Genomic DNA, 17,714 nt, shown 5'->3' on the forward strand with positions numbered 1-17,714 from the left:
CCAAACACAAATTGAATTGTCAAGGAAACAGTAGCTGATGCTGCAACCGGTGACAGTAGATATAGTTTACCTAAATGGATCCTTGGATAACCATCATTACCAGTATGACATACACAATGCATTATCTGTAATAGAACTATAATATCACCATCTAATATCAAAGCATTTTCGATTAGCTCACCAGGACATGTAAAATAGCTGTACATACGGGTAGACAGGTAGATAAGGATCCTTGGTCAAGAAGTATAACAAGAACGGCATCTACAGTGCCATTTTGCCTATCGACAAGTAAACAATTCTCGAGTGGTAGGAACAGTAACTGTAAGTAATGGTGGACAGTACCTTTACGCAATCAGAGAAGAAGGTCCTCATCCATGGAACCGAACACCGCAACTAAGAAACTCATCCTTAAGACGACACCCTGTGTTCGAGCAGGCTGACCTGAGTTCTGTCGCCCTTCTCTGACAGAACACTCGCAGACTGAGGCGATGAAAGTCTTGCCAAAGACGCGCGATCGGCGATCCAAACTTAATTACGCCGAATCTTCCACCACCTCGTTGCCACGTTAATGTGATACGCTTGTGTGGTCTTCTTGTTTCCAAGTCTGCACATAAATCTCCTTGCATGGAGTACTGTGGATCTTAAAAATTTCGCGGTGGTTTTAATTTCACGGTGACCTCTTCACCGCGAATAGACGTTTCCAATGTATTACTAGTACTATCTGTACTACAGAATTGTTTCAACCGCGAATTTAAGACACTGCGAAAACCTCCTTTCCCTCCTACTATGAATAAACGACCGCAAGAGTAATGACGTTTCAGTACTAGTCGGGGCGTTAAATTGCGTGTGACGCTTGCTAGAAAAGCAGGGACATTCATTAAACCTATCTTCGATCCATCTTCTTCTTTTGCCATTCTTAGCTGACTATACGGTGAGGCTGGCTGTTTTTTCCAAGCAGCTACGTAGTAGTGCACTGCGGCTTCGCTACGGCTTGCGTTTTTGGCAAAGCACACCGGGTCCATCCTACTCTTCTCGATAAGCGTGTTTGGCTCTTTAACAATCCGATGTTGAAATATCTTCCTGCAATGAAATGTTATGTCTACTTTGCAGTCCTATCATAGCCTGGATGCCATCCTCCGTTGTTACCACAGGCTCAATCTTTTAACGGAGGATGGTACCCAGCTGCAGGCTACTCCCAACATAGCGTTGTACGGGTGGGCTTAAGGGTGTTTTACCGGGCCCTGTCTGCTATAATGACCCGTTCCTGGCAGCCTGTCTTGGTTTCTGTCAGCCTGTCTTCTTAGCTGGCATATAGAATGTCGCCTCTAATTACGTCAAACCCGTAAACCCGCCCCCGGGCGGGCTAATCTGTGTGGGCGGGCGGGTACCACACCCAGCGCCGTAGATATACCGGAGAGCTCCCGATGCTATGGTTTCCAGGCTATGTACGGTACCGATCCAGACGCCGTTCTCAGTGGGAGGTAACTTAAGCCCTTGACTGGTGCGCCTTAAACGATGACAGATGAGGCTGTGAGAGAGGCCGCAGTCGTGAAATATTCATGCGTTCCCACACGCGGTAATCCGATTACAACTTCACAGGACTTGTCAGCTTTTCCCAGTCCCAGGTACTGAAATTCTTGTTTCTTTCACTGTAACTTTATGTTCACTGTTTTCACTGTCACCCATGTACCGTAAACTTATCATCACTGTGAAAAAACTTGTTATTATCTATGATTCCTTCACATATCTGTTCTGTAAATCACCACCGTGAAGTTGAAGTTCAGTGAAAATGTAAATTTTCCTTACACCGTGGAAGTTTGCTACCGTGAAGATAAAGTGAATCTTACTATCTTACTGAAGTGGCGCTGTGTATTCCGATATCTACCTTCGTCAAGTAGATTATGTTTTCGGTGACGTTTGTGTGTTTGTTGCAAGCATAACTGGCTAAATTGATAACAGCCTCGCAGTAGAGCTTCTGATTCAATATCTTGGTAACTTGAAGACCTGGTTCGAATACGAGGAAGAGCATCCTGGTTGGAGCTGCATTCATCCTTAGGAAGGGACGTAAAATGTAAAATGGGGGACCCGTGATCGAGGAGGTGCCACGAGGACGTTACAAAAGGCACTGCAACAGCCTCATTACTAATGATAAGATGGGTACCTAGCTACTGGCTGTACTTCAGATGACTATGACCCCGTTCACACTCATTTTTTTCAATCGCGATTGAAGTATAATCGCGATTGTTCGATCCGATCGCGATTGAACGCAAAGAAACTTTTGCGTTCACACTGCTTTTCGCCAAGTGGATTAAAGTACGCCGTGATCCGATCGCGATTGAAGCATGCTATCGGCGATCATCTGGTAAATGTTGTTGTTGTCCTTGTTTTGTGTCTATTTTTCCGCAGGACATTGTCACATGGTGCGGTAAATGTCCCTCTTTCGGTGACATTTCCCCAGTTTGGCCTGCACCTCCTCTCTCCCCCAGATTGCGATGAGGACCCTGGTCTCCTCATCGCGCCATCTGCCACCAGCTGAAGTTGCTGACGGAGTTTTATTCTTCTTCTTGGGCATTGTTGACGATGAAAAGTTGTTGTTGTTGTAAAAGAGCGTTCTGACGTGCGGATTGGGTTTGTTTTCCCGCGCGATGCGAACTATGACCCCACGTACCCGCATGTATGACCTCCCACCCCCGGAACCAGCCGAAACCTCCGCCGATCGCGATGGAATGAATCGTAGTTGTGTTCACACTCAAAATTTGATAGGATTGGATTGGATCCGATCGCGATTAATCCAATCAAACTACCTCCGGAGGTAGTTACAATCCAATCGCGATTGGATCGTTTTGGATCGTTCCAATCGCGATTGGGAGCGTTCACACTCAAAAAATCAATCGCGATCGGATCGATTCAATCGCGATTATACTTCAATCGCGATTGAAAAAAATGAGTGTGAACGGGGTCTATAACTCGAGTTGCTGTGGATTGATATTTATGAGATTTGGAATGTGGGTAGGATTCGGCAAAACAAAACACAATTGATTATGGACCGCCAAGCGGCTTTTTACGGTACTGCACCGGAATTCCGGTTTTTCCTATCTCGTGTTCTGAACATGCTATGGTCATAAATCTTCAATGGTTGATACTCTACTCTTGGACTCGTCAAGAGGTGCAGGGGTTGTTGGTCATACCCGAGTGGAACGCCCTGCCTGCTGGAGGCCTGCCCGCCTTAGCCTGGGACCTCCTCCCCCCCTACTTTGCCCCTCGCGGGGTTATCTGGGGGTAGTCTAAGTTGAAGTTGAAGTTTGGGCCTCCTGTCAGCTTGTTTGGAACTGCAGGGTCTGATTTTGACATGGAAATAAAATAAGCTCAAGAAGGGTTGACGGATCGTCATGATCTTTGGTATGAAGATAGCTCAAGTGATGTGTGTGGCTGATTTATTCAATTCAATTCAATTCAATATACAGTTATAGACGCAGTGTTACTGACATTATTGCTGGTTTACAAAGTGATGTGTGTGTGGCTGGTTTATTCAATTCAATTCAAATCAATAAACAGTTATAGACGCAGTGTTACTGACATTATTGCTGTTTTACAAAGCGATGTGTGTGGCTGGTTTATTCAATTCAATATACAATACAAGCCAGCCTTGCAGGCAACGGCTGGCTGCCTGAATTACGCTTTGTTTTACAATGTTAATAATAATAATAGTCTTTATTGCATATTCCTGCCCAAATAGGGCTAAATGCACAGATGACCACACGTGGTCTATATGAAGCGTAATGCAAAACATGAATTGATAAAATGCTACATTCTAACATTAAAAACTGAAAAACATACAAACTGTGGGCTGTTGCTAAACTAACGATGATCACCCAGTAGTTTCTTCTCTCTTTATGAAACATATTACACGTAAATCACAATATTACAATTACGGACTCAATTACAGTTCATTACAGTTATAGACACAGTGTTACAGACATTTATTTATTTTGATTTACCACATTTTGTGGAAGGATTGACATAACAGGTGAACTATCACCTGTTCAAGATGTCATCCCAGACCGGACTGTAAGATTTCGACCACCGCACACCGGGGCATGCCCCTACTCTTTTTCGAAAGGTGTGGTGGGTTCTGTAACGTGCGCGGGGTGTTGCTCTCCCCAAACACGAGACCTCCATTTAACGTCCTATCCGAGGGACGTCCCTAACCCTAGATGAGCTAGGTACTCATTTACATCTGAGTGAAGTGAGGAAAGTCGTGTTAAGTGCCTTTCCCAAGGGCACAACGTCGGGGCGCAAGTTCGGACATGTCTCAGGGCACACCTGGGATTAGATCCCGGGACCCATTGTTTGACAGCCGCGTGCTTTACAGTTGCGCCACACGACGCCATACATTATTGTTGTATTACATTTTCACAAGTCAAGTAAAAGATTGCTCATTGTACATGATAAGTTAAAAGCACTCATGGATATCTTGAGAAAACTTAAGATATAAAATAAATCTCTTGATAATCTCTCGGTGCACTTGGCCGAGCAAGATGGCGAAGTTGCAGCAGGTATGTGTATATGCTGTCACGTTGTGTACTGTTTAGTAAGTGAACCATGTATGGGATAGGAGTTTTCTTACATCTGTAAATCCTTGTGTTAATAGAGTCTAGGGGGTGTGAAGCGCTGGTTCGTCTGATGACGTCAGCCTACTGTGAAGACGGTGAAGTTAATTTCAAATCAAGCACATCCATCTATCTTCCTGCCTGTTACGCATTTTCTAGGACACGTTTCAGAAACTGGTAATGAATTTGGTATGGCCAAACCAGGAGCTTTTTAATCTATGGAATGTTCTTCCTTACCTTACCTTAGACCTTAGATCCTCCCGCAACTTTGTTGCATAGGTCAACTTGGCTCCGGATACTTCTTCTCCAAAGGATGCGGAATGTTCTTCACATACAAGAAATTATGGCTACGTGTGGGAAGATCTGAAGATTCTTTCTTTGTCAAAGCTGAGGCGCGGCTGTCATTGTGCAGTACTGCTTCATAGCTTTCGTGTCCATAGTCTATTTCTTTTGTGTTAGGTTTCTACTCAACAGACTCTTAAGAGCATTCGGAAAACAACACGCCTATTTCTCTCATTGCTATGATTCCAGGTTTTACGTTTTACTGGCTAGTTTTAATGCAGATGGTCGGAGAGCCGTTGTACAGTGGTGGTGAGAGTTCCGCCTGTCGTCTATGAACCTCCTGGAAAAATTAGCAGAATTAGCAGGGATGAAACGTGGATTGGTGTGCTACAGACATGTTTTCTGACGAGAGGAATAATGCTCTAATGTTCTTAGCGTGGTTGATACTTCAGCTGTTCCATGTTTACAAGACATGGAATGGTTTAAGAATACGGTACGATTAAAAGAAGTACCTGGAACAGTCTGGCATATGTAGCCAGAATCCATGCTGCATGATCTGACGACCCACTTGTCAGAATTTCTGCCATCGTATTGAGCGCACGCTTTGCTCGTCGGGTCTCCCAATGGTTGTCCCGGAGCCCAGGAGTTGTACGTGCCGAGTGCAGAACCATCCATCCACTCAAAGCTTCCTTCCCTGTGCTGACGATGCAGGCCGAACCAAAAGCACCCCCTGTTGTTCACGGACTTGTACAAGGAGATCAGGAAGGCGTTGGTCTCAGCGTCTCGGGGCATGGCGAGGGTGCCGCCGTCCTCACGACAGATCGCGGCTGCTTCGATGAAGGTCTTGATTATGTACATGCTGAAGTTGGGTCTGCACAGAAAGCCGAAGGCCTTGTAGCAGATGCCACGCCACATTGTGTAACCTTTAGGACAAGAGACTGGAAAACACACAACTTAGATAGGGATAGACATTGGTGATTGTCCATCAAATCATCCATCATATATCATTGCATTTACTTATTTGCTCCATCAAAAGACCATATCTTCTCAGTAGGGTGTCCATGAAAACTGGAGATATTATTTTGGGTGTGTCGAGATCTGTCTGTATGTTTGTCTGTCTGTCTGTTTGTTTGTGTTTCCGCACTACTCTAGTCAGCATAACTCAAGAACCTCTTGATGGATTACGATGATGTTGGGTATGTGACATTGTGATGTGATGTGATGTAGCTTGTGATGTAATAAAGAAGTGGTGTCGGTTTCGGCTCCCTAGCAGCTTGCTCTAGAACTGCAGTGGCGTTATTGTGAAAATCTTCTAAGGGAATAACTGAACAAAGGATTTCAATGACATTTAGTATACATGTAGCTTAGACAGAGATGTACACAATGAAGTGCAAGTTTTGCTAATTGGAACTTGATTCGCATAACAATGAGGAAAATCTATATTTGCAGTGTTTTCCATTATAAGACTCAAATACATGTAAAATATGTAGTTTATGGCAAGTGGAGTATCAAAAGATACCAATTACGCAAATATATTCCTAATTTGCATAATTAATGCAAAAGTGCCATAATTCATCTAAGTGTTAGATGAATGTTTGTCAACATTGCGACATGTGTAAGTTGGTGTTCATGACCAAGCATATACAGTATTATGTAAATGTGTAAATCAGTTGCATAAACAGAATAGTTCATGGAGATATGAGGTCGCGGAACTCTTGTTTTATTTGATATTAGCAAAAATAATACCTGCTATGAGACATTGAAGTAATACATTATGATATAACATAACATAACATAGCATAACATCATGCATATGAACACATAAGTAGAGGAAATAATATGTTAATCAATGCCACATATTACATGTTGTCATATAAATGATATACTGATAATATTGAAAGCGGAACTTTGTGCTTGCTTCAACTCGTTAGAGTATGTCTATGTCTATGTCTATGTCTATGTCTATGTCTATGTCTATGTCTATGTATGCATACAAATGATGTTGTCCAATACGCCATCAAGAATGATACATATAACAATTGAAACCCAACTTACGTAACGTCTTACTCATCTCGTGAAGACGCTGCTCCAAGGCGGCGGTTCGGCCTCGCTCCTTGTCCAGGTCTCGCTTCAAGGCGTCAAAAGCGGTGGACATGTCGTCTTGGTCGTGCTTCAAGGCGTCAACAGTGGCGGACAGTTGGCGCATGTCGTCTTGGTCGCGCTTCAAGGCGTCAACAGTGGCGGACAGTTGACGCATGTCGTCTTGGTCCCGCTTGAAGGCATCAACAGTGGTTGACATGTCGTCTTGGTCGCGCTTCAATGCGTCAACGGTGGTGGACAGTTGGCACATGTCATCTTGGTCGCGTTTCAAGGCCTTTACAGTGGTGGACAGATGGGATATCTCCTGCGTACGTCACAATACGGAACGTAAAAACCAAAAAGAGGAAAAACAGTAGCAACTGCCATGATAGTTTCCTAAGAAATAACCGAAAACAAACAATGTCAGAAAACAAATTTGGCATCTCAAATGTTCATCATCATCATCATCATCCGTCGACCTCTGCAGCAGAGGACGGGGCGAGCCCTTGTACAACCGAGGCCCACATCAGTCTGTCTGACATGGCTGCTCCCAAGTCCTCCAACTCAATCCCTGTGTCCCTTGAGATAGTCCTTCAAATGTTACAAGAAAGTTTACCTCTTTATTGATGAATGTCAGAGGGGCGAGTCCCACAGCAATCAGGCTCAGTAGCACGGCAACCCCGGCGGCCATGCAGCTGCGGTGGGAGCGGAGGGAGCTACAGACACCACGGCGACCACTTACTCCTCCCGGATACGTGCTGTCTGTTAAAGATATTCATTTGACTCAGATGATTATCATTAACCTCGCCAAAATGCTTATGGTATAGTAGGGTTTCTGTACCGGTAGATGTTAAAAACATTGCATCCATACGATAATTAAAAACTCTGTGCAAAAGAATTGTGTGACCCCTGACCTCCAATCCTGACGCACAAATATGTTATGTAAATATCAGTTTATTGCTTGTATATGTGTACCTATGGCCTCCCTGAAAATCTGTGCCAAGCCACTGAGGGAGCTACCCTAGTAAAAGAAGAAAATACAGAAATACAGATAAAATAAAATTTGTAACTGTATTTATATAGACGGTATAACTGCCATTCGGCGTAACACACCAGCTTCACAGGTACGCGGCGCGGTACGGCAGCAGCTGGTTATATTACACTGAACGGCCTGTTACACCTAATCTTTGCACATCTAACTGCAACCGTTCTTTAAAGCCATTTATTGAGGATGCCCCTACAGTATACGTACTTGAAAGTTTTTGTTTGTGGTTTAACAGCATAACTCAAGAAGCTAAGAATGCACTGTCATGAAATTTTGGTTTGTGATGAGGTCTTGGCCTATGAAAGAAATGGTTAGATTTTTGTGACTGGTGTAGAAAACTCAAGGGATGGCCCAGGCGGACGTTTTTCTCGTTGTTTTTGACAGAACACCAGCGGCAAGACATGCCACCGGAATTTCCCGAAACCTCGCCGAACCCTGCCGAAGACTGACGGCGAAAACGATTGAGTTGCGCAATTTCGCTGGAATGTTTGTGGCCCCGCGAAACTAAGGGGATCATCATTAGGCTCGTTTATGTGTGGTTTTGAAAGCTGAAAGTATGAAGTTATTAAGCATGTGCTAAACAGTGTCAGTGAATGTCACTACCATAAAGATTTCAGCATTTATCTATTTCCACTCTTTTGGCCATAAAACTGCTTTACCTTTCTTTAAGTGCTTCGTTTTTTGTCGATGAAATTCATTGAGTGCATTGTCAATTTCATAAGCCGCAGCGACGCCGCCAACCTTGAGAAGTTTTGGACAAGCTAATTGGTGACGGTGTTTGTGTGGTAAATAACTAGATAGCTCTTGTAGTTGGGAAGAAGCGACATAAGTTTGGGCCCTATAGCAGCCTTCTTCAGCAGATTTCGGAACATAATTAGTCAAGAAGGGAAGAATGAATGTTCATAAATCAATGAATGTTCCTTTCCAATAATTAGCTACAGAAAAGCCAACAAGCAGATGAAGAATCAGTAACATGTATATAGATTTATTAGGACTTAAGATCATGTAAACTGCATATTTGTTATATATTTTGTCGGACCGTTCCGTCTTCCCTCATGACTTCAGTGAAAAGCAGCCTGTATGCCGATTTGAGCTTCTCATGAATAGACAAAGGTCCAGACAAATACAGTCTTAATAGACAAGGCTATGTGTCTGTAATGTAAGAATACATAATATAATTTTTAGATATAAAACTTCATTGTCATCAACTTTTCTGATACTGCAAAGTATGTAAAAATACGTAAATTAACAGTCAAGAAACTGGATGAAATTTTATCCAGTTGATCGAGTAACCGTTATTTTGCATATCTTATTATCTGGATGTCTAACATTCATCAACGCAGGCAGAAATACGTCAGTGAACATACGTCCTCTTTAAAAGATACTCTGTGTGATTCTGATTGTGCAAATAGCCGCTGAACAATGCAAGCTAGAAAAGCGTCGGCTACCTGCAGACGTGTACGTTGCGTGACGTTTCACCGCCTCGGCTTCTTCGTACGTGTGTGAAGACGCTTCTTGCTCTTCTTGCGCCTTGTCAGAAGCGCCGTTGCCATGGCGGCCACGCCCGCGGGAGCCACCCTGATGGACAGGAGGGGGTTGGGGCGGCGGCCCGCTGGTTTGGCCTCTGCCGGAGAAAGGGGACCGGACCGGCTCTGCTTGCTCGTACATTTCGACCGTACTGTGCAGAAAACCGTCGCGCAGTGAATAACAGCGAAAAACCCATGAATATAGAAAAATAAATCCCTAATTTGTCTGGCGACGTAAGACTACTTTTGCCCATATTCGGAGGGATGACGTGGCATTAGGTGATGCGATGGCATTTTGTTTTTCTGCGAGTGGCAGACTGATTTTCTGGGAAAAGAAATTAATCTGGGCTGGGAGGTAGAAACATGAAAAAGGTTTGTACGTAAGAACTCTTAATGTAGTCATTAATTCTCCGTGTTTTTCTGGAGAGATCGCAGACCCAATGTGCATATTTGGACTGATGGTCTTCTGAGACGGTAGAATGAAAATTTAGTTCCAAAATGAGATTATTATAAATTTCCACAGTTCCTGCGTTTGTATACGACTCTGCGTCATCAAATCTTACAATGGCAGCAGTAACCGATTCATCACTACCTGAACACGTGATTCATCGAGCTACGAGCTTCTTTCTTATACCCCATTTCTTCTGATTTAGGAAGAGATCATCAAGGGATTTCATGCAAATTAGGACCTTATTCACATAACCAATAGAACTTAATAATACGTCAGTCCAAACGGTTAAATTCATTTGGCAAAGATATGAACTCAGAGGACTCCCAGTACATTAACACAGAATCGCCCTGATCAAGTTAAAAAATTGGACACGGAGTTACTTTTTAAGAGGAGCAAAATGGGCCATTTACATCAGAGGCTATCAACCATCCCTCAACAGAGACGGGGGCGTTACCGACTTCCGGACACCTTTGACCCGTTGCCTACGTCATTCTTCCGGTCACTTGGGGTAGACTTCGGGTCATCTAAGCACGTCGGCAGAACGTAATGCGCAAACGGTAATTAGCCTGCCATCTAAACCTATTACAGCTGCCGAATCTATTTCTTTCTCTTTGGCCTATGTTGCATCAGAGTAACGGCCGTTGCATAAAATATGTCTTTGGACATAACTAAAGAACTTTCGAGACCTTAAGCACTTACGTTCCACAGACGTGTAGGTCATTTTCACTTTAAAACCTCGACCATCCCTCAACCGAGACGGGGGCTATTACCGACTTCCGGACACCTTTGACCCGCTGCTGACGTCACACTTCAGGTCACGCGAGGTAGGCTATGGGTCACTCAGCAACTTGATCATGAAAAGGGTCAGAGGGCTGACCGAAAGCTTGTTGGTTGGAACTTTACTTTCAGTACGGAGATATCGTAAAAAACCTTCACAACCCGTAAGAATGTAGACAATGAAAGGTCAGTGGATCATCAAACAAAATATCATTTTATTTGCCTTCTTGTAAACACTGAGTGACAGTTGATAATGTCATAAACTTAAATATAACCCGCACCTGCCGCTTGGAATAATACTGATGAACAAACCTGTAATACACATGGATAACAGCTGACCAATACAAAATAGTAGCAAGAAAGCAATGGAACTAAAATCACCCAATGTAATCATAATCTGCTTCTATAGCAGTAAGAAGCACAGCATATGCACCTCCTATAGTGCAATCACAATTAAAACAATAGTGTAAAAATCATAACCACATGTTCCATAACACTAATGCACAAGTCGATGGCTGCATTTTCAATATCGCACCATCTAAGTGTTCTCTGGTCATGTTTTAAGTTGCTTGACCCAATAAGTAGCTAGAATAAATAGTTTTAATGAACAAATGTCATGTTGTGTTTTAAGCATAGATGGTATTCTATAGTAGATACATGTATCAACATACACTCACACAGACACAGACACACACAAACAAACATACACAGATATAGTTTCTGTACTCTCCAGATGGCAGGAGATTGTCTGAGTGTACATTGCAAAAAAAAATGCAAATTTGAAAAAGATCATCTCAACTTTGCATTTAGATTGTTAGGACAAAATTGTTTACCCAAAAAATGGCAATGCTACTAATCCTGACACAATACATACTAGCCAAAGCATTTTTCCTGAAGTTTCCCAAATATATAGGTAATAACATTACACTTATGCTATAATTCTGGTTGGGCATATTAAGGCACATCTATGTGCATATTAATTCTTTAATTTTCTAACGTCTAGTCTTCATTTAAGATTGCATCACTGAATCTAAGTTTGTGCTGTCTAGCAGTACGTTTGTGATTTTCAATCTGGTTATGTGTTATACAGTACTTAAATACTAGTTTAAGTCAAACACTAATAACATCAATGAGACAAGCAAATTCAATTAAAAATACATTCATTATACAACATCATGCTATCGCCTGGAGTCTCCCTTCAATTGTAACTTTACCACAGTATTGCCTCTTTGAAACAAAAATGCAAAACCTAAAACTTCACAAGTATACAGGCCAGGAAACAAGCTTAATCCAAGCAACAAAGTCGTACATAGAACTCACACTACCATCTCAGATAAATATTATTCTGAAAAACAACAATCTCTATTCATCCTGAGATACTGTATGGCCACAGGTTCTATTGCTGATTGGTTTGACTGTTATATAATTATCATATAATTACACATCTATTACCGTCACCACTGCCAAACACAATATAACACAACACATATGTAATCATAATAGTACCATTGTTTTACCCTTGACTGACCAGCCCTTGAGATAGCAGCATAAAGTCTATCTTCTACTCATCTAAGGATCAACCTAGACGAACCGTGATGGGGTAGGGAGGGGGGCGAAACTGTTGTCACACTACTCTCCACCAGAATAACTACACTGACTGAAAAATAGTAAAACTTAACCAAATAGAGAGTATAATTTGGGCTCACTTCCTAGCCAATTTTCACCATAGTTTTACTGTTAACCCCTTAGGAAGGCCAAGTGGCGGCTAGCATCCCCTTATCAAGTCTTTCCTCCCATCACTTTTTCTTCCTCCTGAAAATTTTCCATGTTCAATTTCACCCCCCTCCCCCATCCCATCATGGTCCGTCCCTTAACCTTCTCCCTGCTGCCTAACCCTGTAACAAAGCAAATTTAGTGCCTAGAGGCTACATCAGCAGGGATAAGGTTAAGTCTTTGTCATTTGTCACATGTGCTCTTGGAGGAGTTTGTAGCTTGTTTGGCATCACGCCCTATTCCATATAGCAATTCTACCAATTCTATACAAATTACATCGCCCTTTGTACAGTTGATACAACTCCAGAGGGCAGCTATCATCTATTCCATATTGCACTAGCTGATTGTTAAAATGTAATCTACATTTGTAGGCCTCTTGTAGGAAGGGTCTAGAGATATTGCTACTGTTATCGGGAGATTTGTGCCGATGCTTCGATCTCTGAGTCGCAAACATTATGATATGCTTAAGCTCTACCAACAGTCTTTATGTTCTCTAGCACTGTTTTATATGATACTGTGAACTACACTCCTAATATTGTAAGCTTTTCAAGCTAAATTTACAGACACACTTTTACATGGAAACTGGTTCAAGATACATGGCAATATTAATATGCTCTATGGGCACTTGAGTAAGAAAAGCAACATCATATTTTCGGACATTATGTTCAAGAATTCTTGCAGATTCTGATGCACATGTAAATGGATCTATTGCTGAGTAACAAAGTCCTTTGTACGCGATGAAAGAGTTGATACCTAGCTGATGTTTCAGTGAACGACTGCCACCTTCCAAGGGCAAATACTGACTGGTTCTAAATCATACTAGTTACTGCTACATGTAGGTGTCGCTGCTACAGTGTGAAGAATGCGGTCCCAAACATGACTGAGTTTATATCTGCCATTATCCTAGACACCTAGTACGAAGTGAAACCAGCCAGTATTGCCCTGAACAAGGTGGAAGACGGCCACTGAAACGCAGCAAGGTATCAACTCTTTGTGATTGCCTACAGATAACTTTGTTTTCCAGTGATCTACCCTGATGTAACTATTCTATTGCAGATCTAACAGTGGGATTCTGTCTCCACCACTACCGTAGGAAGCACCGTCTGCATCGGCTTTTCTGCAGCAGTTTTCTTGTTACCAGCAGCATCTTGCACTTCAATCGCAGGCTGCAAGGAGGCGCTCCTGTCCTGTCCTGCACTCGGTTTGGAAGATTTGGGCGAAAGTTTGGGCGAGGATGTCGTTCCGGTTTTATCCCCACGATGATGCTTGCGTCTCATGTTCCTCAGCCGCGGCGTCGAGTCGTTGGAAAGCTTCCACGTCCGGTTGGCCAGTTCGCTGAGTTCAATGTCGCTTTCCTCCGCCCGTCGGATGGCGGTTTGTGTGTCCTCCCCTTCGGCGTGGTTCTCTGCGCTGTACTTGGCCATGTCGAACTTGAAGTCCTTGGGGAAGCGGGGCAGCTCGATGGGGGACAGCGGGCTCTGGGAGTGGTTGGAGTGGTCGGAGAGACAGGTGATGTCGATGGAGTCGGTGATGCTCGTGTACTGGCCCTGGGGAGGAACGTTAAACGTTAAAGGGATCTCAAACCAGTTGAAACTAGCTCAATAAACTCTATGAACAGTTGAGCTACTCTTCTACTGGTTGTGACAGGAATGACAGACGTTATGTACAGTATTATACACATGTAGGTCCGACAGACAGGTAATGTTGATATAGTGGGTGATGCTGGTGTACTGGCCCTGGACTACGTGTGAAACTTACCTGGACGGGCCGTGTGTTGACGATAGAGGAGATGATGGGGTCCTGTGAGGACGTGATGGATCTCCGTGGCAACGGGACGGGGATGGGCGCGGACGAGGCCGCCAGGTTCTCTGCATAGCTCTTGGACTTGACGTCCGGGTGGAAGGCAGGCTTGTGGCGTCGCGGCGAACACCGGGCGATGTCCTCCGTGCTGATGGACTTCTGCCGGGCGAAGCGGGAGGAGAGGGTGGAGCCGTCATCGGTGGAGACGTCGCTCGACTCGTGCCTCACTCTCTGGGAGGGGAGCAGAGCTGCCTGTGGACACAATAACAAACAAACAAACAAACAAATGTCACTCATGTCTTACTCTCTGGGAGGGGAGCAGAGCTGCCTGTGGACACAATAACTGTACAATATGTTCTCTACACTCAGTTACACAAAACAAACATCACTCGTGCCTCATTCTCTGGGAGGGGAGCAGAGCTGCCTGTGGACACAAAAAACAGAAGGCATTCTATTCTTACAAATGAATAGACAAGGATACATTGTGTAGGTATGACTGTATGTGGAGACAACTCAGGAACAACAACAACCGAGAGGTTAATGACAGTTAAGAGTGTACTAAGTATCATTGTGTCCTACTCTCTGGGAGGGGGGCAGAGCTACCTGAGTGTCATCCTGTTTCAGTTCCAGGCTCTACCTTCACCAAACAGTCTGAGCTGTCTCAGTTCCAGGCTCTTCCTTCCCCAAACAGTCTGAGATCGCTCCATTTGAAATCGTTTGGAATAAATGTATTCGTCCAGAAATCTGGACGGGCACGCTGATTGGTTCCTTCTATCAGATCTCCATGTGGGAATAGTCCTTGTCACTCAGCCTAACGACTTTTTCCACATGGTATCTCTGTAGGGACCACATCTTATTACAAACCACACATACCAGTAATGGCCAAAAGAAATGACCAAAAACATGGAGTTGATTATATGTCATAGATAGACAAACATCCCAAGTTGTACAAAACACGTATAGACAAAGATCCCAAGTAGTTTTTTTGTCAAATCTTTGTCAAATCGTCAGGATAACACTTTCTATCTGCCAAAAAGCAGGTAGTACAGCCTATCTAAGATAAATAAACAAATCCTTTGGTCAGTTCTGGGATGGGGGATCCCTGCTGAGATAGCATGTGGAGCTCTGATAAAAGGAGCTAATCAGCGTGCCCGTCCAGATTTCTGGACGAATATATTATTCCAAACGATTTCAAATGGAGCGATCTCAGACTGTTTGGTGAAGGAAGAGCCTGGAACTGAAACAGGATGACACTCAGGGTAGGGCAGAGCTACCTGAGTGTGTACACAAAGACAGTACAATATGGGGATGGGATCACTAGTATAGCATTAGCTCGGTCGTTAGACTGAATATCTTACACAGCATGAACTAGAAGAGAGCACACACAACAGCGGACCACGGCTTAATGCCACTGTCCTAAGTACTGCAACCCTTTCCAGTAGGGTGCATGTTGAGTGAGCGACAACGGCTGGGATTCAAACTCACGCCAGAGGCAGGGTCACTGACTACTACGGCTTCTCATAAGCACTTTGCATTTTGCCTGATTTTCAATATTTTTCAACAAAAAAAGAAAAGTTACCTGTGAGGACGGGGTTGGCGCATCATCTTCATCGTCACTTACGGAGCCACCGATGTAGAATTTCGGCATCATACACTTCCCGCCCTGGGTGCCGCTGTCTCCTTGTGTGGCCGCTTTACCCGCGTGTGTGGGAGTTACGGAGTCCGACGGCATCTTCTGTACCGCCCCTGGTCTTCTCCGCACCGCAGGGGGGCTGCCCATCCCGGACAGGCCCACCGCTAGCCTCTCGATCCCCGACACCGATCCGGAGCGCTTCCAGCTCTTCTCCCGAGACTCCTCCTGGCGTTTCAGGTTCTCCTCGCTGGTGTTGACGTATGCATAGAAACCGGCTCCCTTCTCCGGAGAACCTGGTGGTGATATGTATAAAATCAGCATATTTAAGTTATTACATTTATGTTTTGTTATCATGATTTCTTTCGTTTGCGCTTCTTCTGTATACATTTATGATCAGTTCTTTACTTTCTTGTCAATTGATATTATTTTTGGAATTCTTTGCATACAACATCCAGATTATGTTTTGGTTATTTGAAGTTGACCTCTGAACGCTCACTTTTAATTTCATCACATTTGATTTTGTTTAGTTTACTGTCAAACAATTCCATAAGCTTTGTTCTTTGTATTTGATTTAATTGTATTGAATGTAAACGGACTGAAGGAAAATCTCTCTCTCTCTCTATCCAATTTAACGTCTTTTGTTCCCCATCATCTGGGGGTTAGACGTGCTTGCACATGGATGGGAAAGCCCCAGAACTCCTCATCAAGTGCAAAAAATGGTTAAAAATTTGAGAATAGAACACTAAATGGAGATCTGAATAAAACAAACAAACCTGGAGACGACCCCACCAGCGCGGCCGATCCCTGGATGTTGGCGAGACTGGAGGCCTGGCTGTCGAGCCGTGAGAGGTACATAAACAAACAAACAAACAAACAAACACACAAACCTGGAGACGAGCCCACCAGCGCGGCCGACGCTTGGATGTTGGCGAGACTGGAGGCCTGGCTGTCGAGCCGTGAGAGGTACATCTCCAGGCGCTGGAGCGTTGTCGTGGTGACAGCCGACACGGTCTCCAGCCGGGCCAGCCGCTGGTCCAGCGACGTCAGGGACACTTTGACGGCTCCCTCCTTCTCGTGGACTTCATCCACACGCATGGACATGTGCTCCACTCTGCAAGGACAGGAAAGAATCAAAGCTTGTTCTACATTCAAATTAAAAGTTCTGGGACATCATGAAACAACGAGACACCATAACAATGCATTGCATGCTTGTCCATGTGGGAGAGTGGTTATATTGGTAACCCTGGGTAAAAATGACAGAAAAATAAAATCAAATAAAATGATGAATTGTTTATTCATTAGAAGTTCAGCTTACATGTGTAGCATGCAGGTTGCGTTTGATTGAGGTCATGAGAGAGGGGGTAAGGGTCAGACAAAAGATACACATTACATGATGTCCAAATAAATTTATAAACATATAGCATGTAGTGGTATCTTTACACATACACGCACAAACACAGAGCAGCGTGAAAGATTGGCATCTGGACCATGCTCGTTCGTTCTCTACATAATCCTAAAAATATAAATAAAGAAATGGGTGCATATTGTTTCATGCTCATCCATCGTGATGATGGGAGAACCAAGAGAGAGAGAGAGAGAGAGAGAGAGAGGGAGGGAGGGAGGGAGGGAGGGAGAGAGAGAGAGAGAGAGAGAGAGAGAGAGAGAGAGAGAGAGAGAGAGAGAGAGAGAGAGAGAGAGAGAGAGAGAGAGAGAGAGAGAGAGAGAGAGAGAGAGAGAG

The 17,714-nt window shown here is 43.8% G+C and overlaps 1 protein-coding gene across 5 annotated transcripts in view; it reads right to left on the reverse strand.

Annotated features, from left to right (window-relative positions):
- Positions 1–12,811: 12,811 nt before the first annotated feature.
- Positions 12,812–17,714, reverse strand: part of LOC136429010 (transient receptor potential cation channel subfamily M member 3-like) — a 70,102-nt gene continuing 65,199 nt past the window's right edge. For all 5 annotated transcript variants that reach the window (XM_066418891.1, XM_066418888.1, XM_066418890.1 and 2 more), the window contains 4 exons: positions 16,864–17,087; positions 15,923–16,269; positions 14,302–14,595; positions 12,812–14,090 (listed from right to left, as the gene is read on the reverse strand). In XM_066418891.1, coding sequence (XP_066274988.1) covers positions 13,602–14,090; positions 14,302–14,595; positions 15,923–16,269; positions 16,864–17,087 — 1,354 coding nt within the window. In that variant the 3' untranslated portion in view covers positions 12,812–13,601. The remainder of the gene's footprint in view (positions 14,091–14,301; positions 14,596–15,922; positions 16,270–16,863; positions 17,088–17,714) is intronic.

The sequence above is a fragment of the Branchiostoma lanceolatum genome, chromosome 2, assembly GCF_035083965.1.
Source record: "Branchiostoma lanceolatum isolate klBraLanc5 chromosome 2, klBraLanc5.hap2, whole genome shotgun sequence".
Classification (NCBI taxonomy): domain Eukaryota; kingdom Metazoa; phylum Chordata; class Leptocardii; order Amphioxiformes; family Branchiostomatidae; genus Branchiostoma; species Branchiostoma lanceolatum.